General features: G+C 39.5%; 1 protein-coding gene across 16 annotated transcripts in view; it reads left to right on the plus strand.

The window, feature by feature from the left end:
- The first annotated feature begins 5898 nt into the window (after positions 1-5898).
- Camk2d (calcium/calmodulin dependent protein kinase II delta) overlaps positions 5899-23743 on the plus strand; it is a 295467-nt gene continuing 277622 nt past the window's right edge. For 3 of the 16 annotated variants that reach the window (XM_045143316.1, XM_004658528.2, XM_045143318.1), the window contains exons 1-2: positions 7051-7283; positions 8915-9009. In XM_045143316.1, the coding sequence (XP_044999251.1) occupies positions 7219-7283; positions 8915-9009 (160 nt within the window). In that variant the 5' untranslated portion in view covers positions 7051-7218. Of the gene's footprint in view, positions 5988-7044; positions 7284-8914; positions 9010-23743 lie in introns of those variants that run through there. The other 13 variants (XM_045143311.1, XM_045143313.1, XM_004658529.2 and 10 more) reach the window with 10 other exon arrangements.

The raw sequence follows: 23743 nt of genomic DNA on the forward strand, positions 1-23743 counted from the left end.
TCTTTAGGAGTTGAGGTATGAGTTGCAGTCATGAGGTGGGTATAGTACTAAACAGGTCTCAAGCCTCTAAATATCTGCTGGGTGTACTAAAGATTTTGGATTGTTTGTCTAAGGCTGTACAGGGAGACAGCAATTGTAGCTACATACACGGAGAGACACTTTGGCTGTTTTAGTGTAAATTCCCTGGAGAAGGTTGACCTTGTGCTTGGATCCAAGGGAGAAATTAGGGTGGAAAAGCCTTTGCAGTAGGAATATTGAAAGGCCATGGATTAATGATTAGTTTTGTGAATATAGAGTGGGGTCCCAAAATAGATGGACCCTCACATTTCACTGAGATATGGAAGGAGTAGAAGGAAGACACTATTTTAGAATGTTGAGCTACAGGTGGGATAGTCAAGAGGAAATTTTTGGCATGGAGTGACAACACAAGTCCGAATCTCAGGGAGGTTTCCATTTGGAGGTCTGTCCACTTTGCTGCTTCCCCTCCCAGTCCCTGAATGAGGTTTCCAGGACCACACCCTGATTCTGTGCTCACACCCCCATTCTGTGTATGTACCCCAATCCATTGACTGAAACCTTATTGGCATACCCGGGAGCTTCTGGCATTGCTGTCCCTCAAAGAATGAAGGCCTGCCCCCCACCCATGCAAGCATTTATGTTACCCTTATTCACTCCATCATAGCTGGTGACCAGGGACGGTCTGATGAAAGAAGCAGAGGTCCTTGCCTTCCATGGAACAAAATTGAGTATATTTTATACCATTGAGTTCCCTTAAGGTTGGATCATGCTGGCTTATTTATGGCTTGAAGGCACATGCAGTTTTGTGGACTTCATTTGTTTTTGTGCCACTATCCTTAAGTTTTTGCCTACAGAGTCTCTTTGACTAAATTTCACTAGATTTCCTAAAATCCTCTTCCCTACCTTTGACTTCTAGATGTTCATGTTCCTCTTTGCCTGTCCAGTTTTAGCTAGAATCTTGTCTTGTGGGTTTATCCGGACTCTCAAGAACCCTTGCAAGTCAGGTTAACTAGCACATCTTTTTACTCTATTAGTCATTTGCATCCATACCACTGGCCCCAAGCCAATAAATTCCTTTTTTACTATTGCCTAGGATATCGTTCTGGAAACCCAACTTCAGCAGACAATAATGAAGACAGAGCTATAAGATGGCCCAGGAAGTATACCTAAAATTAGAAAAAATTGTGGGGAGGGGGCATGAGATTGATTGAATCCTGAAAGCACTATAATTCACCATAAAGAAGGAAAATAAAACAAAAACACCACACCCAGCAATGATAGGAGGGGAGGCAGAAAGGCTGTGGGCTGGGTAAGGGGCTCAAAATACAGAACATAGTATCAAACATGGAAGCTAACAGAGAGAGAATTTCAGGTCAAAATGGCAAAGAGAAATCAGTGCACTGTGAGTTGAAAAACATTTACTAAGTCTAGCAACAAAAAGTCTCAATACAACATGAACATTGTGCCCTTTTAATATTATGTAAGACAAAGTTGGGTGATAACACATTTACTTCATTAGAAATTATTTTTGAGCACTGGTCATGGCACATGCTGTTTGTGAGCATGGCTGTGGGAAAATGAACTGCAGTCTCAGCCTTCAGCGACTAACTGTCTTTATACAGTCTAGTGTGATACATGTTGAAACAGTAGTAAATGAAAATCATTACAAGAGCACACACAAAAATGAATCAAAATCTATTAACTCACTTTTGTTATAAGGGACTTCAAAAATTCCAGAAGTGTTTTGATTTATATATGTCAATGTAATTCCCTCCTATAATTCCTTTGGTGAGCTTAGTTATTTATGAATGCACATGGATAAGGAAGTATGTCAACCAGTTCATGGATTTGGAAGTAATGAAAAAGTGTCATTTCTTCATTGCACAGATGTTACTTATTTTTTTCATTTTACATGCTGATAGGTATAATAGCTCATGCCTTTAATTCTAGCACTCAGAGCCTCAGGTAGGAGGACTGCTGTGAATTTCAGGTCATCCTGGGCTCCGTAGAGAGTTCCAGGTCAGTATCACCTACAATAAGACCCTTTCTCAAAAACAAAACAAAACAAATAGACAGTCCAAAGGGGGGAAAAAACAAAACAAAACAAATGTAATCATTCACACACTTGATAGTGTCAGCGAAAAATTATTTTTAGTCCCAAGAAGACCTGTGCTGTCACTAGTTTCTGATTTATGGTTTTTACACATATGTGGATGCATATTCATGTGTATGTGTGGGTACATGTTGTGTATGTTTGTTGATTGGCCTGGGACTTAGCAGCTTCACGGGTCACTGGCAGTGAGCTCCATTGCCCCTCCTGTTTTCTACCTTCCCAGAGCTGGGATTACAGGTGAGTGTTATCATACCTGGCATTTTAATACAGGTGCTGAGCACTGAACTCAGCTCTTCACTTTACTGACTGGCCTATCTCCACAGCCCAATTTATTGATTATTAACTTATTATCTTCAAAATCAGTTTGTGCTAATGATGGTCTGATGAAGATACTTTCTGTTCATGAGTAGTTGATATCCATGTCTGGCCTTAGATCGTATCTGTGATTGGCTCTCTGTGGTTAAATTATCTCAGAAAAGCCTCCACATGTCTAGTGAAGACTAGCTACAATAAAGTCCTTTTAAAAGGTTTATAGAAATCTACATACAGCTTTTAAGTCTTGTACTTTGGGAGTTATAGAGCCAACATTGTTTCCTAATTGTTTGTAATTACAACTTGGTGTCAGGAAAAATCAATAAATGTTAAATATAATTGAATATACTTATGCATTGGAAATGTGGTCCTTTTGAGTGAGACCACTGAAGTACAGCACTTTCCAAGCAGCCAAATGAATGTGAGAGGAAGAAAACACTTAGTCATGCAGTATCCCCTGATCTCTACCAGATTTCTTGGTTGTGAACTGGAGTCAAACTGAGTGCAAGCTCACCTCCTCCCCCACCCCCAATGTCAGGACCTGGTTGCACTGTCTGTCCCTATCACTTTGGTTCAGTTTAAGATCTGCCTTACCATGTTAAACAAGTTTCAAGAATAGTTTTTTCCTTAACAGCAGCTTCTCTTAACTGGTAACTCACTTATCCTTTCTGCTTATGGGGATGTTCAGTTAATCATGTTTGATGAAATGAAACACACCCTGCAACTAAGGAATAACATCTATTGTTTATAACTTGTGAAATGAAGTAGCATTAAAAATAAGCAGGGCATGGTGGCGCTCAGAATGGAATCTGGGTCCTTTGGTGAGCAAGTGCCTTAACCACTAAGCCACTTCTCCAGCCCTTCTTTTTTTTTTTTTTTTTTTTTTGTTACTGCACTGAGCTATCAAGTCTTTAATCCCAACACTCCGGAGGGAGGCAGAGGTAGGATCACTGTGAGTTGGAGGCCACCCTGAGACTACATAGTGAATTCCAGGTCAGCTTGGGTGAGACCCTACCTGGAAAAAGTCCCCCCCCAAAAGAAAGCATCAATTAAAAAAAATCACTCAATGGTTATCATCTTGAGTTTAGATCAAAGAACAGAGAAAAGTATGATTAAGCAATAAGTATTTGTATAAAAATGTATACATCTATTATCTAATCACATGTCAAACCAAATGCAGTTGTTTCCTTTATTGTACTGACGAATGATCACAACCACTTACAATTATTGTTCTTTTAAATAACTGATATAAATACTGTAATTATGTAGATTTCACTGCTTCATTGTTCAAGAAACAATTTTCTTCTCAGTTGTAAAAGTTGATATTATGCTTATTTATTGTTTTAATTTTAGGTTTCCTGTTTTATTTTTAGATTCAGGGAAGAATATTACATTGTTACAGTATAAGGGAGACATATTGCTCCACTAAGATATTTATTAATATCTTTAGCCAAAACAAAGTTATGTTTTTCAATTTATAGTCATTGTTAATATTAAAATACTATTTTTCTTCCTTTATTTTATTTATTTTTTTCTGTAAAACTACATTTTACACACAATGAATCTTGTTTTTTATGATTGCAAATCAAACAGATACAGGTTTCAATTTTATTATAAAAAAGTGTTAAAATTTATGAACATAAAATAGGTATAAATATGAAGGGATCCAAACTATATAAAAAGCATAGAGAATTTTTCAATAATGTAGCAAAGGATGTCCCTTGATAGCAACCAAATAGCACAGGTCTTTAGGTAGGACATAGGTAAGAAAAAGTTCCTACCTACGGATGGCCAGATGTGTTTGGCATTGTTGAAAGTTGTACTTGGATTCTGTAAGAGGATGCTTGGGGTCCAGGAACGTCCTTTAAACCCAAACCCTAGGTTTGTTTCTCATTTTAATTCAAAAATTGAATAAGATAAGACTGTGAAGGATAATTAAATAATTATATTTATGAGTGAAGGAAAGGCACCCACGTGATTAGAGATCCCATTTGGAGTGTCTGGAAAAAACCATGGAGAGAAAAGAATGTTCAAAGAGCTCCTGCCATGTGGGGAGCTGGAGGGTGTAAAGGAGCCCATGTGGACGATCAGGGCCAGGGGCCGCCTGGCTGGATCTCGGCCCAGCAGAGGGAAAGACTCACCCACAGCTGGAAGTTTCCAAGTGGTAAAGAGCCTGTTCTCCATTTTAAAGGTATTTATAACCTTATAGTTTTGAGCTGTCTTCTGGCTCAGGTGAGCTCAGTTTTGAGCTGTTTGGTTAGGGCGAGGGGCTGTCCCAGGAACAGGCTAGCCCTGACACTAAGTTCCCAGGGCTGAACTTGACCAACCGCAATGTTTAAATCCTATGCAAGACCTCCCTAGTCTTGGGAACTAGGCACGAGATACGAAGTTAAATCATCTTTGATTTCTAGAAATTGCAGATTTTCCTGCTTTTTTTTTTTTTTTTTTTTTTAACTTTCCCAGGCCCAGTCACCCTACCTCTCTCAATTCTACTGGAAGGCATGGGGAGATTTAGTAACAGATAAGTAAAATCAAGCAGTCAAAAAAAAAAAAAAAAAAAGGTAAGACATGTTAGAGAATAATATTTTTATGGCCAGAAAATCTCATTTAGTAACTATTTAATATAAAAATAGTTTTTGGTGGAATGAGGGAGGTGGGATTTTTACCTGTACGCAATAGGTGCAAAATCTACAACCTAAGCCCCCTAGCACCAAGTATTAAATTATGAACATCTTGAAAATTTCAATAAAAGCTGTGTCAGGGGCAGAGAACAAAGAATTAGGATTAAGTGTGACAGTGAGCAAGGTAAATTATTAACAGTTCTAGGAACAAGCAGTAACACCTTTGAAGCTCACATTCTCTAACTCAAAGTTACCTTTAATCTTTCACCTGTGAAATTCTTAGTATATGTTGTAACGCAAAGGATGAGCAAATTAGCAATAGGAAGTGGCGCCCCCCCCCCCCCATGTAGAACAAAAGATAGTAATTTGAAAACGACCATTCAAGAGGCTTTTGTTTAGGTCTGTTTCTAAATTTGCACTTGAAGTAGTTTTAAGACATAGGCTGGGAGGTGCAGGGGGTGGGGGGGTGGGGTGGGGTGGCGGAAAGCATGAGTTCAGCAGCTAACAGTAACTTATCTACTGTCAATTATTTTGCTCTACTATTTAAGGTAAACAGAGGCAGCCAAGCACTTGAACAAGCCACATTCTTGAATGTGAAGGAAGTGGTTCTTCAGATAAGCGCTGACCCAGAACACTCGTGTGCCCGTACGTGGCCAGACCTTTGCTCCCGCAAGCAAAGTACCCTCGACCTGTCGTTTTTCTTTCTTTCTTTTTTCTTTTTTTTTTTCCTCTCCTTTGCAAAGCGAAAGAGACTGGAGGGGTTCACGTGACGGGAGTGACGTCAGCCCCTCAGTGGGTCGCGTGACTGACACCCAGCCTCCCTTCAGCCCCACCCCCGCCGCCGAGTGGGACATCTCGCGAGAACGTTCTTACTATCAGAACTTACCCAGGTTGCCGGGGAGTTACTCAGAAGAGATGGGAAGGTGTGGCAGGGCGGCGGAGTTTTATTATTTTTTTCTATCATTGTGTTAGGATTTCTGGCCAGAGGCCTGTGGGGATGGTCAAAGTCTGGAAAAGCACTGGGGAGGAGGGCAGGGAGGTGGCCGTTTAGTCTGAAGTGAAACGTGGCGCCCGAGCCGCGCTCGCCCCTCTCCGGAGCGGCCCTGGGTGGCGGCGAGGATGGGGAGGACGGGGCGGTGGTGCCCCCGCGGGGATGGGCGCGCTGCCCTCACCCCGCCCCACCGTGCCGGCCCCGAACGGCGCTCAGAGGCGGCGGTGGCGCCCCTCGCCCGGCTCCTCCGGACACTGAGGGTCGGTGACCCGCCGGGGTCCCGGGTGCCCTCGCCGAGTTGTCCCACATCTTCCCGGTCCCCAGCGCTATCCCCGCGGGCTGCTCGGGGTGGCCGTGGGTCATGCCGTCGCGTCCGCCCCCCACCCCCCCCATCCCACAACGAGCCCACGGCAGCCTCGTCCCCGCGCATCTCCTCCCACCTGCCTCCGCCTCCGACGCGGGCGCGAGGCCGAGCGGCCCACGGAGGGCTCGAGTCGCTAGAGGGAGGTGTGGCGCCGGCGGGGAGGGGGTTTCGCGAGGGAGGGCGGGAGGAGGCGCCAGGCCCCGGCCGTCAGCCCAGCTCCGCCCGAGCCCGGCGCGCCGTGGGTCTGCGCGCGGGCTGTCCGAGCCGTCCGCTGTCCCGCAGGGGAGTCGCCGCCGAGCCGGAGCCGCGCGCACGCCCCGGGAGCTCCGGCGCGCCCCGCGCCCGTGACCGCTGCAGCTGGGAGCGTGCCCCGGGATCGCCACCCCGTGCGCTCCGCTCCGACTCCCGGCCGGCCGGCTGTGGAGTGCTGTCCGGCTCGCCGCTCGCCCTCTCCCGGTGCCCCCGCGGCTCCGTCGCCCTCTCCCGAGCCCACCCTCCGCGCCCCGCTTCTTGACTACTTCGCCCTCGCGCGTTTGGGGTCAGGGGCCGGGACCAGGCTCGGGCGCCGCGGTTGCAGGAGGAAGGAGGCGAGGCCCGCAGAGCGCCGCGGGGACCAGACCCCGGCCGGTCCCCTCCCTCGGCGCCCCGCCCCTGCGCTCTGGGCTTCGCGGGCGAGCTACTTTGGGACGAGGAAAGTGAGGGCGGCCCTGGCCCGGGGTGACAGCGCCGCGGCGCCAGTCCCGGGGAAGCCGCGCGTCTGCTCCACGCGCCCGCAGCCAGCGCACCGCGCAGACCCACCATGGCCTCGACCACCACCTGCACCAGGTTCACCGACGAGTACCAGCTCTTCGAGGAGCTCGGAAAGTAAGCGCCCGGAGCCTGACACCTCTCGACCCCCTGTCCTAGCAGAGGGCGGGTCGCAGGGTCCCCGGACCCGCCGGCGTCGGGAGTGGGGCGAGGGAGTTCCAGAGACCAGAGAAGCGGGAGGAACAGTCCTGGTTTGGCTCCTGGGGTCTGGGGTGTGTGTGTGTGTGTGTGGGGTGGTGGGGTGGTGGGTGGGGAAGATGTCGTGTTAGTAAGGGGAGGGGACCGAGAAGGGAAGAAGCCCCTAGCGCGGCGGTGGCCTGTGCGGGTAATCCCTAGCCCATCGCTCGCGCTCCTCCACCCTCTTGCATGGAAGACTTAGGGAATTTACGATCTCTGCAGTTGTAGCTGTCATGCCGAGACGTCTGTGTGTGTGCGCGTGCTTAGAGAGGAAACGAAAGCCCCTGTAAAATGCACCATATATCACATTTTCTGTAAATAGAGATGGCTCTTGGGTCGCTGGCATGCCGGAGGTCTGACCTACGTAGGGATAAGCACCGGCTCCCGGAGACGGTGCCATATTTATTGATGCTGAAAGTTCAACTTGGCTTGGTGTGTGTGTAGAGTGTGTTTCGCATACAAGGAGTTGTTCTTCTGTCCAGGAAAAGGGTCACCCAGCCGAATCCAACCCCTTGCCCCATGTCCGCTATCATTCTGTGCACTAGATTACTTGCTCACCATCCTCCTTTCTCGGATTTACGTGCATATCGTTTCTGGGAGGATTTATTTATACAGGGAGCGGAAAAGCCCTCTAGAGACCGGGAGAGCATTTCCCAAGGGTAGTTTAGCATTGTGTAAAAGGACCTCCTACATTTAAGCGCCAGAACTACTTGAAAATGTGAAGGAAAGGGACAGGATACCTACTGAGAATCTCTCTGTACAGTGAAACCTAGGGACCCTGTCGTGAAGCTTGATTTATGTAGCATCAAATCCAAACATAAACCCAGTTTCTCTATCCCTAGTTTTTGACTAATACTTAGGAAAAGGATGTGTTTATGTTTATGTTACAGCTTTTTAGGGTGCATAAAAGGGATTATTTTAAATGAAAATTATGTCCTTAGTTATTTTCTCCTGTTAAAAATGGAGAATGTGTCAGAAGAGCAGCTTAATTCAAATCTCTCCCATCCCCCCATGCCAAAACAGGGCATAAAGGAAGACCAGAACAGGATTTGTTAAATCACACCAGTGTGCTTGAGATTTATATTTTAATGAAAACAATCGCCATATTTACTTACCTGGAGCCACATTAATTATTTTCCCTACCAAGATAAATAGCAGATTTCTGCTGCTCCTCCTCAGCTCTATTCTTTGTAGTTCCTCAGAACATTTGGTGGTGTGAATTATAAAAGGTTTTTCGCATTTAATGCACAAACAAGGGTGGTCATAATTGGCATTTCATTTTATTTTTGTTGATTAAAAACGCGTGCTTCCAGTTAATTAAAATTTACTTTCATTCCTCAACATTAAAAAAGGTCTGGGTTTCCAGGAAGAAAGTCATCTCCTAGATAATGCTGTTTTCCACTGATACTTAATACACCTCTAAAAATCATTAAAAAATGTGCACATTTGTAAATTTCTAAAAGAATAGTAGATCTGAGTATACTGACGACCTGCTAATTATTGGTTTCCAGGGGGGCATTCTCAGTGGTGAGAAGATGCATGAAAATTCCTACCGGACAAGAGTATGCTGCCAAAATTATCAACACCAAAAAGCTTTCTGCTAGGGGTGGGTATTTTAACTCACATATTTGTATTTGTCGTGTTGATTGTTGGTCTCTTGTTAGTAAATATATCATGTAGTTATAATTGAAGTTTACACAGCTCTCTTGGGGTATATACAGTTAGAGTAAATTAACACTTTTATTTGTTACAATAAATGATTAAGATTCTATTTGTCTTATTCAAGGTAATGTGATTATTGTATATTGTAAATAAATATTATATAGTGCACTTTGCTTTTAGCTGTAGAGTAAAATAACTGTTAGAAGGATCCTAACATGGAAAAATGTCTCACAATGATCACAATTCCCTTTTGCTTTTGAGAGGAAAATAGGTCATCAGCTCAGTTGAGTGGTACGTTTCAATATAGTTGTAGTTACAGTTGAACTTAATTCTTCAAGCTATACTTAACTCTGGGAGGAAAAATGTATTATTGCTGTAATCTAGGAAGTTGAGCTTGATTTTGATGTTTCTGTGTGCAGGTTAGACTTTTGCTTAATCGTCTATATTAAGCTTCCACCAGATCATATAATGTGTTTTACACATACAGGTTATAGCCACAGAGATAATTCATGCTTACAATTGTTGACAAAAAAATATCTTGGAGGAATTTCACTGCATTCTTAGTTATTTTGTTTAAACCATGGAAAAGTACCTGCACTACAATATTAGGTGTTCCAGTCTTGTGGACACCTGTCTCAAGTATTTCCCTGGGAACTTATGACTTGGTGAAATTAAACTGAAATCAAAATGAACAAAATACCATACTAAAAGCCTATCTCAATGCCTTGGGAAGATATTCCTCTAGAGTTTTTCTCCCTGAATATATCTTTTTAGACCTGTATCTTACTAGTGTTTTAGTTTCATTGCTTTTGTCTTCTGATGTGATTAATTTTTTTTATACTTACTGAACATTTTACTTTCAACATGTACTTTGGGGTTAGATGGACATTTCAGTTTATTGATTTGAGCAAGAGTTTGTTATAATTTCCTGCATCTGATTTAATGTGATTGTGAGGATGATCTGTACGTGTAAGTAACTACCAATACCATGGAATTATGATATTTTGTCTGCACTCCCTTGGATATTGTTAGAGATGATAAAAGGGTGACCAAACTATGCCATTTTTGGAGTGGAGGAACAAGAGAAAGAATGAAAATGTGTAGTTAGGATTTTTTTTTTTTTTTTTTTTTAGTGATTACTGATGGTGTGGTAGGTGTTTTGGCAGGAGTGGGGGAGGGGTCAGTTATCACACACCTATTCCGGTGCTTTTAGGCTTTATTTCCTGTCAAATTATTCTGTTGTTTCACTTTTGCTAGCTTCTCTTCTTTTTATCCACCCTAATTCATTATCCCTGTCAGCAATGGCTAATGTAGTTGTCTCTGCTCACTTCTGTTACTCTGTCTTTCCCCTTTATGGAAGTAATTCCCTAGCCCCAAAGCCTCATGGGCTTTCTTCTCCCCTCCTTTTTCTCATTATCCTTCCTCTACTCATACTGTGTGTCCAAAATCTACAAAGCTTTGTTGTCTCTTCTGTACTTAAAGATTCTCATGATTCCACCACATTGATAGAGTACCTAAGATATTGACAGCAGGAGAAGAAACTTTTCTTCTTATTTCTCTACTTTTTTTTTTCTTGTGACTTTGAACAGGTTTCTTATCCTTCTTTATGATTCTTTCCCAAAAGAGACCTGATGAGGAGCATCAGCTGTGCAGGAACCAAATGCTCTGGGCTTGAATTCTGATTTTCATACTTACTAACCTAGAGCAGTTTATCTAATTTTATCTGAGCTTCATTTTCATATGTAAAGTGGTGTAATAATTTCTTCCTTGCATATTTCTGTGGGATTGGATTGCTGTAATGTAGAACAGCCCCTGCCACGTAATATGCCCATAGTGAATATCAGCTACCATTTTATCTAAGACAGTTGTTGTAATGATCAGGTTGGATTACTTATATTAAACAACTTGAAACTTGTCACTCAAGTGACCATTCTCATGTGGCTGTGAGAGCCTAGTTTAAATTATGGCTTAGTTGTTTAAAATGTGAATTTCATTTGGTCACATTCTTTTCCTGAACTCAGATCCTTTGTCAATAAAATGAGAAAACTTTCCCAGGGAATCTTTTGAGACTGTTTTGAGGATCCAGTGAATTTTATGAGAATCATTTCTTAAATTGCAAAGTGTCATGTTAGTTTACCCATTATTACTATTTATCTTTAAAAATTTCAGTCATTTCCTATAAAATGTTCAGCAACTTTGTATTGTCACACAATTAGAAATGTTTATAGAATAGTCATACTTTGTAATGTAAACATTTGTTTAACTTACATCCACATTGAACAATATATTATTGAAGGAAATATGCTATGTTTTCAATTTTTACATGCATTCAAAATATATGGTATTGAGGACATTGACAAGGCTCAGTGCAGAGTGGCTAGAATCTATTGTGTCATTAAATTATTAGTATTACAAGTAAGTACCTAATGTTTTACCAAGAACAAACAAATATTGAAAGTAAAGATATCTGGAAAGTAGTATATTCAAGAGAACATGCTTTAAAATTAATTTTCTTTTAATAACACTTCCTTCAGTGAATATGATCTAGTAAAAATGTTTGTACAGAAAATTGTATTGATAAAAATTCAAATGTAGGGCTGGAGAGATGGCTTAGTGGTTAAGCGCTTGCCTGTGAAGCCTAAGGAACCCGGTTCCAGGCTCGGTTCCCCAGGTCCCACGTTAGCCAGATGCACAAGGGGGCGTACGCGTCTGGAGTTCGTTTGCAGTGGCTGGAAGCCCTGGCGCGCCCATTCTCTCTCTCTCCCTCCATCTGTCTTTCTCTCTATGTCTGTCACTCACAAATAAATAAATAAAAAATGAACAAAAAAATATATTTAAAAAAAAATTCAAATGTAGAATGAAGAACAAAATCTTATGCCTAATTGTTTTCATACACTAACTTTTGGAAGCTGTGTCAGACACTTTCATGGAACATACAATTTTTGTGCAAAATTTTGTTGTATTATTTGAACCTCGTATCTTTGTAAATCCATCTTAAGCCTTCATTTTTATGACCAGGCAGAGTCTCCAGCTCAACTAATACAATTCTTTGCCTGGACTCTAACCTAGGGCCGTGTGCATGTTGACAAGTGCACTGCCACTAAGCTGTATTTCCATCCCTTAACTAATGTTCTTTAGATCTAATATTAAACTGTAAAAGAAAAAGATCTTTTGTCAATAAATCCAAGCCTATGGGGGAATTGCCAGAAATTTGGCTACATTCCTGCACAAATTTGGACATCCTGTGCTACTGTCATTGAGGCATTTCTCTGTGCCTAGATTTTAATGAATTTCCAGCAGTCAGCTTCAGTTGTATTTCTTCTCAGTTATTACTTGCGCCATACTTGAGAGACTCGGAGTCTGTTGAAGAATTTCTTTGTCACTAGTGCATGCACACACAGGACATTATTAGTGTTGTTGAGAAAGTTAAATATCCTTAGCATATCTTACTTGTTCTCTTGTTAAAACAGGTTATAATCATCACAGCAGTTTAGTAAATGGTAGATAATGACAGAACTTTTTTCTCATATTTTTCCCCATGAGAATTAGAAATTAATATCGTTTTGATGCCAATTAGGTTAGTTCCTAGCAAATGCTAACTTGTTCTACTGATTTGATATTCTGCCAGTTTTGTTTGGACGTGTATAAGAACTATGTCAGATGATGTGGAGGCTGAGGGAGTACGAAAGCAGTTCACATCCCAGCGTGCTGATGGTGCTGGCTGCAGGTGTCTGTAGAGACAAGTCATGGGATTTATTTGGTGTTTTAATGTTTGCTATTTGTAGTAATGACTTCTTTTTTTGTTGTTGTTGTTGAGAATTTTATTATATGCCATACAGTAATTTGATAATGTAGTAGTAACTTCTTGACATCCATTCAGTGCATTTCTTGATCCTTAGAAACTACTTATTACATAGTCTGACTTATCACACAGTTTTTATAAAATATAGTGGGCTGGAAAGATGGCTTAGCACTTAAGTGCTTGCCTGTGAAGTCTAAGGACCCCGGTTCAAGGCTCGATTCCCCAGGACCCATGTTAGCCAGATAAACAATGGGGCACATGTGTCTGGAGTTCTTTTGTAGTGGCTGGAGGCCCTGGCGCACCCATTCTCTCTCTCTCTCTCTGACTCTTTCTCTGTCGCTCTCAAATAAATAAATAAAATTAAACAAAATTTAAAATATAGTACATTATACTACATGTTTAAAACAATATGTTATACAGTTGTATGTTTTGTATTTACAACACTAAACCTAAAAATATATATGCTAAAGGTATATTTTTCTTTTGCCAATTCTATTAATTCCTAAATTTGTAATATTAGTAGGACATGAATCACAGCCTCATGAAACTACTTGGCTGTGTACACAAAATTAGTGATATATGAAATTAATATTTTTGTGTTTTAGTAAGATGCCAGAAACTAAATTTTGCTATTCTATTGCCACCATGACACTTAAGAAATTATAATTTCACACCCTTATCTTTACGTGTCTTGAATTCAAAGCAACATTTAGACTATATAAATCATGTTCTGACTATAGATTATTGTTTTGATTATTTACCACTTATTGGACCAAACAATGCCTAAAGCAGTGTTTTAAGAAAAAAACATGCAAAGTAGTAAGTTTTTACTTAGTACATAAATTTGCCACAACTTCCATGATTGTGCTTGGGAGTGGCATGTTTGCCTTTATTGTTTTGTGTCTGTCAGTTAAATTTAACATACTTAGATGCACAGGCTTTGATGTTAGACACTTATTTTCTTCACTGGATGAATGAGAATATTGTTGATAATCAAACTAGTTGGAAGAATAAATTAATAAATATTTTAATCCATATTCCCAGGTAATAACCGAAATCTTTTCTGTTTTCCAACATCACTAAAAAAGGCAAAAAGTAAAGAACGTAATGGTGGGCCCAGGAAGATTGCTCTCTGGGGGTAAAGTGCTTGCCATTGAAGCATGAAGACCTGAGTTCATATTCCAAGCACCCATGTAAAATCTGAGTGTGGTGACATGTGATCACAGTGCTAAAGGGCTAAAGATGGGATCTTTGGGTCTGTCTGTCTGGCTAATTAGTCTACTTGAATATGTGATGTCCACGTTCATTCAGAGACTCTGTCTTAAAAAACAAGGTGGAAAGTGATTGGAGGAAGATACCCTACATAGACTGCTGTCCTGCACATACAAGTGCATACCTTATATACATACCTGAACCCACCTGCATCCACACACATAAGAACATGAAACATAAGTATATCACATAGACATACATGCACAGAAAAGGAATGTGATGTTAAGTACTATGTGACTATGTGACTAATGTTTGCTTCTCCCTGACTGACTGGGTGATCAGATTCTTTGAAATTTTTGTTTACTCAATTAGATGGATACTTTTCATTTTTTATTGAAATATTAGCTCAACTTCATTTAAAAATTTTAACTTGATAGTAAATTGTCTTTTATCTATCCTTTTAATGTTGATCATAAGTCACTAGAAATCATATATTATAGATGGCTTTGCATTCAACTTCATTTGTTAACTAGATTTTGATTTTTAAAAATATTTTTGATAATTTTTTGCACATATATAACATATTTTTTATCATATTCTCCCTCTATTACCTTTCCATATCCTCCTCCACTTTCATTAACCCCCTTTTTCCCAACAAGTCTCCCTCTTCTATGTCTTCAGCAGGAAGGTGACACACTGAATTTAATTAGTTACTTGCATTTCCAGGGGCCTCATGACCCCCTCCCTCATTCATGATGGAATGTTGACTGGCCCAGGTTTGTGCAGGTCTTCTCCACATAACTACATCTGCTGTGAGTTCATGATGTAACAGTGATGTTATGTCTTCACTGTAGTGTTTCATAGCACTCTTTCCCATCCTCTATGCTTTCTATTCCCTCTTTCTCAGTGTTCCCTAACCCTTGGAGAAGGTGATATAGATGTCTCATTTAGGGCCGAGTTCTCAGCACTATGACCAATTATGAATCTCTACTTATTATCACCCACTGCAAAAAAAAGAAAGAAAAAATTCTCTGAGTAGCATCTATCTATCAGTACAAATCTAAATATTTGGAAGATAATTTGATGGGCACAAGTCAGTTTAGCAAAATAGCCGTGGCAGCCACCCTCCCAACATTCCTTAGGGCCTTTGACTTCCCCAGTTATAAGCATCTTATTATGTTTATAACATCAGGTATGAATTCCATAGTACTGGGCTTTAAAGCCAATCAGAAAGCAGTTGGTTATCCCCATAACATCATGCCACCATTGCATCATTGTGCACATCTTATCTGTCACGTTAGTTGTGTAGAGTGCAGGATCCATAGCTGGGTAAAACTGTTAATGTATTTTCTCTGTCAGCTGCTTGCATAGCAATGAAAGCCAGTCAGCAGAAAGAAAGCTTCAAACTCAGTTCCAGCTTTATTTCCGTGTCCTACAGCCAAACCATGTTGTGTTTTCAGCAATAGGGTTTTACTGTCTAGTTCTATAGTCTTCTTTCTTTTGAGGACCTCAAGGACACCCTGTCCAAAAACTCCGATGAAGAGTCCTATCCCTGGTACTAGGATTTTCATTTAATGACCTATTACTGCTGGATTCAACTTAAAAATGTTTGCTTTGTGCTGACAAGGCCAATTCATAGGGCCTTTAGTTGAGAAATTTTTTTATGATATTTTCTTCCCTTTTTATTAAGTTATTGTGTATTTTACAATGTTTTTATTTTATTTTTTATTCAGTTATTTTGTGTGTATGTGTGGTCTTTTGTTCGTTTATATGCAGTTGAATGTGTCTGTATGTTTGCAGATAACATGTGTGTGTGTGGGTGCGCATGTATATACTATATGTATGTGTGCATGTGAACACATATGCATAGCGACTGCACAACTTTGGGTGTTGCTTTTTAGGTGCCATCTACCTTTGTTTTGCCAGGTGGGAGGAAGGAACAAAATCTGTCATTGGTTTGGAGCTTGCCAAGTAGGCTAGTCTAACTGGCCCATGAGCCTGTCTCTACCTTTTTAGTACTGGGTCACCCTGCCTGGATTTTTGTGGTCATTTATTTGTTATTGGTCATTACTAGACAAAGTCTTACTTTTGCCCAGGCTGACCTAGAACTTACTCTATATGTCAGGTATGACCAACATGGGTTCTGAGAGTCAAACTCAGTTCTCCATACTTATAAGGTAAACACTTTACTACTAACTGAGCTATCTCTTCAGCAATGTTTTACAATGTTTCTATATATCACTGGTAATTAATCCATAATTATTTACATAGGAGGCTATGTTAGAGATTTAAAATATCATTTAGTAAATTGAACTGCAAAACATTGATGGAGTATTATTATATTTCAACTCAACAACTATATATTAGTAAATTATAGTTCAATTTATTGGTCATTAAGCATAGTCACATATGATGCATATGAGTAAATGTTTAATAAATATTAAGAAAACTAAAAACTATATAAATATACATCATAAAAGACATGAAACATGTTACAAGTATGAGTAAGTATGTGAATTTTCAAAAGAGGAAAGGTTAATTTTGTTAGGGAGATAAAGTAATCCTAAGGTATAGATTTAAAGCAGTTTGTAAAGCTATACTACTTTCCACGTAACCCTAACTAAACAGTTAGGTAAGGTTTTATGGAATGGTGTGAAGATCCGATTATAAAAAATAGCTTTTTATTCATCTGGTAGATTTATTGCAATATATAGAGGGTTTTATAATAAAATTCTCTATATTATTTATTTATTTATTTTGATGTTTAAGATAAGATCTCACTCTGTAGCGTAGGCTGACCTAGAATTCACAGTGTTACCTAGGCTGGCTTCAAGCTTGTAGCAATCCTCTTGCCTCAGCCTCTCAAATGCTGTGAACATTGGCACAAACCATGAAGTCTGGCTATTTAACTGTTTAATTATTGCAGTGATATGAATTGAACTGAGGGCCTTTTACATGCTACACAGCAGTTCTCCCACTGCGCTTAATCCAAACCTTGTAGAATGAAACTATTTTAAGTGATGTAGTACATTTCTTAGGTGACAAAATGGCCTTGATTCTAGGTAAGATGCAAAGAGCAATACCACCTCAGGGGATATAGTGAACTTTCATCCACCTTGGCCTATATTTTACTTTAGGGTACGACATTGGTACTTTGAAGAAGAGAGAGGACAGCTCTGTTGGTTGTGTATAAACCTATGAACTATTACTCTAATTATACAGTTATACAACAGCACTATTGATTTTTTTCCCCAGTTATATAATTCTTTCTGGGACTACAGTATTCTGTTAGCTCCTTAAAACTTTGTTATTCATGTAATTAATTGATAAGGCAATCATCATCAATCATAACAATTTAGAAAAATAGAAATGCTGGGGCTGGAGAGATGGCTCATCAGTTAGGTCACTTGCCTACAAAACTTAAGGACCCAGGTTCGATTCCCTAGTACCCATGTAAACCAGATGCACTTGATGGCATATGTGTTTGGATTTGTTTTCAGTGGCTAGAGGACCCTGGAGTGGCCATTCTGTCTCTCCCCCTTGCTCTCAAATAAATAGACAGACCGACAGACAGACAGACAGACAGATAGATAAAATACAAAAAGTAAAGTTTTAAAAAAGAAAAATGGAAATCCTAATAGCCACTATTTAATGAGTGCCTTCTAAGTGATAACGTGTGTATTTACAACACTTTGTTTTATTTTGCTCAGTCCATATTTCTGCCTCCAACATCAAGAACATTATCTCAATCTTTATTTAAAAAAAGGAAACTAAAGTTTTTGATATGGAATCAAAGTTACCAAGTGGGGAATAGGGGTGTACCTCAGTAGGTAAAGAACTTTTGTAGCATGTATGAAGCCATGTGTCCCTAGAATCACATCAAATTAGGTGTGGTGGTGGTGATCTCTATTTCTAGCACTCTGGAGGTAAAGGCCATTCAAGGACATTTTTTGGCTACTTAATGATTTCAAGGCAAACCTGAGCTACATTAAGCTCTGTCTCAAAAAATATGTGTTTAAGTGGAAATTTGAATTCAGTTTTCCTTTTTAATATTTTTATTATATTACATTTTTTTACTTATTTGAGAGAGGAAAGAAGGAAGGAGAAAGGGGAGGAGAGAAAAGGAGAGAGAATGCATGGGCACGTCAGGTTCTCCAGTTGCTGCAAGTGAACTACAAATACATGTGCCACCTTGTTCATCTGGCTCACATTGGTCCTGGGGAATTGAGCATGGATCCTTTGGCTTTGCCGGAAAGTGCCTTAACCTCTAAGCTATCTCTCCAGCCATCTTTTTCCACTGTCTTAGCACATAGACTATTGTTACACAAGACTTGTTTTCTTTTTGTATGTATGTGCAGTAAGGGAATTGATTCTTCAAAATATATTTAGAGTTCTAATTTGCAAAAGAAGATAGATTTTTTTTTTTTTGAGGTAGGGTCTTGCTGTAGCCCAGGCTGACCTGGAATTTACAATGTAGTCTCAGGCTGGCCTTGAATTCTCAGTGATTTCCCTACTGCAGCCTCCTGAGAGCTGGGATTAAAGGTGTGCCCACCATGCCAGGCTGAGAAGATAGCTTTGAATTGATATGGAAACATAAGACCAAGTTGAAGGTTCTGACAGCCACTCTGTGCTATTTTCTAGAAGGAAGCTAATAGAGTGAAACATTATATCATTGAAAATAGTAAGAAGGGCTGGAGAGATGGCTTACTGGTTAAGTGCTTGCCTGTAAAGCCTAAGGACCCCAGTTCGAGCTCTATTCTCCAGGACCCACATAAGTCAGATGCACAAGGGGGCGCACATGTCTGGAGTTCATTTGCAGGGGCTGGAGGCCCTGGCACACCCATTCTCTCTCTCTCTCTCTCTCTCTCTCTCCTCTGTCTGTTGCTCTCAAATAAATAAACGGAAATTAAACAAATTAAAAAATGAAATAAAAGAGTAAGAAAATGATAACAGAAAAGTTTGGTAAATTCAACTAATTGATGGATTAAAACATAGTAAAAATAACTTTCTAGAATCACCCTTAAATGATTTACTCATTACCCATGCAGAAAATTCAGTCCATTAACCAAAGGAAGAACTAAGTGGTACCTACTCAGCTGCTATAGTCTTCTCGTCCATTTTGCTTAAGCAGCAAGAAGAAGGGCATGCATGTTTGGGGTTTCTTCATGACAAACAGAACTGAGTGAGGTTCAATGTGTCAACTTTGTAAAACATAGAGAAATAGAAAGAAAAATAAGAAGTTCAAGTTCTGTGTACATTGGAATAAATCCCAGATGTAGAAAGTAATGTGAAGGTAAACAGGTGCAATATCATGGTAGTGTGGGTAATTGTTTTACATAAGGTGCTCAACTTTCTAATGATTGACTACAGAGAAATTTAAATTGATTATTGTATAAAGTTTGACACATACAGTTATAATATTTAAATTTTATTTATTATTTTTTATAATTTATAATTAAAATTATCATTTATAACTTTTATTGAGAACTTTAGTATGTGAATATACTGAAAATTTGTCATATTCCCATCAGGTTTTTTGTCCTCACCCTCCCATACCTCCATTCTCCTGAGGACCCTTCTCAGGTTATCAGTAATAATTACGGGTCTTGAATATACCAGCCAGTCTTTGTGGGGGAGACAGTGCCTCACAGTATGCCTTCCCAACCCGTGGCTCTTACAATGTTTCTGTATATTTAATTTTAAAGCAATAATCAAACACCTAGTAAACTTACTCAGCTCCATAAATAGAATGTTCACCTTGGCTTTTTCTTTTATTATTAGAGAGGGAGGAGGGACAGGTGGAGGTAGATGGAATGGGCATTCCAGGGCCTTTATCCAAACTCCAGACTCACATGCCACCTTGTGCATTTGGCTTATTTGGATACTGGGGACTCCAACTTGGGTCCTTAGGTTTTGCAAGCAAGTGCCTTAACTGCTAAGCCATCTCTCCAGCCCTCCCTTGGCTTTTAATGCTACCTATATGCTCATTCTTTCTCTGTTAGTCACTGTCTCCAATGCTTTTAGGAGTGAAACCTCATTATTTATCAGTACTCTGCTTTTTTTCCTCACTAGTGGGCAGATGTTTAATAATGGGAAGTCTGGACACTCATTATGTAGCCAAACTGTTTTGTGTTATATACATATAGACTCCTGGATAACAATGCATAATTCTCATCTATTATTATACCACTTAACCTTCTCCCTGAAGGCCTAAAAATGATGCAAAGTTTGAAGTTTTTAGTAATAAAATTGTTTCCTTCCTATATCTTTTTGAAGAAATTTTATTACTGATGATGTATATACATTTAAAAAGAATGTATGTATGTATGTATGTATGTGTGTGTATATATATTGGACTAGCTAAATAGAAATATAGTGAGAAAAGATTTATCAAATTTTTATTGCATGCTACAAAAAATTTCTTGGAGATTTGAGCTGTATCCCACTATGCCATTATTATTAAAATTAAACTTTGAGGGTTTGATAGGGAGTAAACATGTTTTGTAACCTGTTGAGCCAGCACATATTCTGCTGAGGTGTATTTATTTCTAATTCAGCCTCAGACTCCTCTTCTAATTCTCTACTCTATAAAAAGATGCCAGGATTTTCCCGATTTCAGGTACATTGAATTTTCTTTTTCTTGGCCCATCTGAGCATTTTTTTTTTTCAAGGTTCATCCCAATTTGAGCTGTTTCCTTGAGCTGTTTTATTCTTTCTACAACTTATACAGCTTCCTTCATATACAGATTTTCCAGTTATGTTAAAAATATATTTATTTAGATCATCATTAGGCCTTTTCACAATTTCTCTGCTGAACATCTTGGTAATTCCTAGGTATACTGAAAAAGTTTCTGGCCCTCAGTGTTTCTTGGCCTTTGAGAGTATGTGCCATGTGAGGACATTGTGGTTTGAAGGGATAGCTATATAGGCAAAGCAGGCTGCCTGGTCAGAGGACTGCAGGACGTCTGGCTCCATCTTCCAGATGGGATATGAGAAGAGTAGTACTTGTGTCATCCTGGCTTTTGTCAGTCTAGCTCAGGTGTTACATCCTCCATGTAGCACCACTAACTTCCTCTCCCCTTCTTTCCTATCTCTAGCCAGAAGTAATCTTGTTTTTTTTTTAAGTCTTTTGCCTGTCCAATAGCACTTTGAATTTCTTATACAGCTTATCATATTTTCTCTTCTATTGCAATATCTTGACATTTCTTAATTTATCTTTGACTGCATGCCTGACACAGCAATTGTAATATTGCACATACTTGTAACTATTGAATGAGTGGAAAGATGAGACAATGAAGAAATAAAATGCTGTCACCTGTGGTTCATGAATTCCTGTGACAAGTAAATGCAAACTGAGCTCAGGCTTCATGTCACACAGCATCCAGTAATTCCATAAATTAATTGCTAATTCACACATTATTTTTCAAAATCCTTGATGACAAAATCTGCTTTGTTGGACTGTTTCATCTAGTTCAGTAATTTTTGGGGGGCAATTACATGTACATTCTTACTACTGTTTTCACCTTTTCTTTGACTGCATGTTATAAAATGGCTAGTAATAAGGGTTAGGTAGTGTTGTCATGCTGTTTTCAAGATATGCCATTATCTAAAAAAGTAGGCTTTCATATGTCTTTTTCAGAACATCTTGAATTTTGATTGACCCTCCCCCCACTCTTCTCTTACTAAGTCTCTTCTCCGCGTTTCACTTAGGCCATTTTATTCCCTGTAATCTGTTCTTCTACTTACATATATGCAATACCATCTCTTAAAGTCCTTCCTTCTCCTCCCTCCCTTTTAGCCTTTTTCTATCTTACTGGCCTCTGCTACCGATTTTTGGTTCCAGCTTACACACAAGTCTAAACATTTGTAGCTAGGATCCACATACGAGAGAGAACATGTGCTGTTTGGCTTTCTGGGCCTGGGTTACCTCACTTTGTATAATCCTTACCAGATCCATAAATTTTTCTGCAAATTTTATAATTTCATTTTTCTTTACCACTGAATTCCATTGTGTAAATGTACCATTTACCTAAACAGGTACTTTTTGATAGCATTTGTGTCCTCTACTCATGGGAACTTTTTTAGGGTGATCTATTGCAAGACACTGGCAATTTGTAGCACATGTATGTGTATGAATATTAGAGATAGAGTTCTGGTGTATTCTGATATAAATTACATATTATAATCTAATACATATTATATAGTAGAAAGCATTCTTTGCATAAAAGCATTTCACTCATAACTACATTTGGTGACTTAATAGTTGTAATGGTAGTTGCACAAGTGATTTGGGAAATGAGTTCAAGTAGACAATTTAGACATTTTGTGTAAACTGTACTGGGTGAATCCTTTATTATTTTAATAATTTTTTATGTTAAGAACTACATATTGGTATTTGCTAAGCATAGGGGGAATTTCAAACTTTAGATATATCTCTGAAATGTTTATTGCTAGTATTTACCAATACATTTAAGAGTATAGCATAAAAATATATCCTCATTTAGAATTTTGGGAAAATATGAAAGTACAAGAGGGAAAGGCATAGTCATAGTTCAGTTTCTCCAAACAAGCACTTTGAAAATTTTGTTACTTAAAAAAAATTGCTAACCTAGTACCAGTACAAGGGGGAAGGATATAGATACACAGAACCCTCAACTCCTATCAAACCAGATATCCAGAGATAGAGGCTTCCAAGACCTCATCACTGAAGCAGACCTAAAATGAACCCAGCATGGCTCAGGGAAATTTGTGGAAGAAGGGGCAGAAAGAATGTCATGATATATAGAGACATTGCCTCCTATCCATAAGTGATGGCTAACCTCACAATACACAATCCATATTCACCAGTGAGGAGGGTCCCTGTGGTGGTGGGAGGACAGGGATGAGGCTGATGTTGGTACCAATTTGACTGTATACACTGAGTACAAAACTAATAAATTTTTTTTTCAAAAAACTGTTAGTCTATGAAACTGAAATAGATGATATTTGGGGCTGCTTTTAAAATTAAAATTATAAAATCACATATATTGTTAAAAGTTCTTTGGATTCTTTTTAAAAATTTTATTTGTTGTGTATGTGCTATGTGCAAGTGTGGGTATTTGCTTGCCACAATGTTGGACATGTAGGTCAGATGACAGCTTTTGGGTGGGAACTTATCTTCCACCTTGTTTGAAGCAGGGTCTCACCTTATTTTACAGCTTTGTTCATGAGCTTGTGGTAATATTCTCCTTTGTCTGTCTCACTTATCATAGTTGACTGGAATTATAGAAGCCCATCATGGAGTCTAGCTTTTTACAGGGATTTGAGCTCAGGTACTCAGAATTGTGTAGCAACCACTTTATCCACTTAGCTATTTTCCTAGCCCATGAATTCTTTTTTTTTTTTTTTTTTTTTTTCTTTTGGTTTTTCGAGGTAGGGTCTCACTCTGGCTCAGGCTGACCTGGAATTCACTATGTAGTCTCAGGGTGGCCTCGAACTCTCGGCAATCCTCCTACCTCTGCCTCCCGAGTGCTGGGATTAAAGGTGTGCGCCACCACGCCCAGCTCCATGAATTCTTAATAACTGCTTCATTGAGTGAGTAAAGCACTAGTTAATTATTTTATAATGCTAGATATTCTTTTTCTTTATTTTTCCCTTTTGCTATGTTAGGTAACTGATACAACTT

This window comes from Jaculus jaculus, chromosome 2 (assembly GCF_020740685.1).
Source record: "Jaculus jaculus isolate mJacJac1 chromosome 2, mJacJac1.mat.Y.cur, whole genome shotgun sequence".
NCBI classification, from domain to species: Eukaryota; Metazoa; Chordata; class Mammalia; order Rodentia; family Dipodidae; genus Jaculus; species Jaculus jaculus.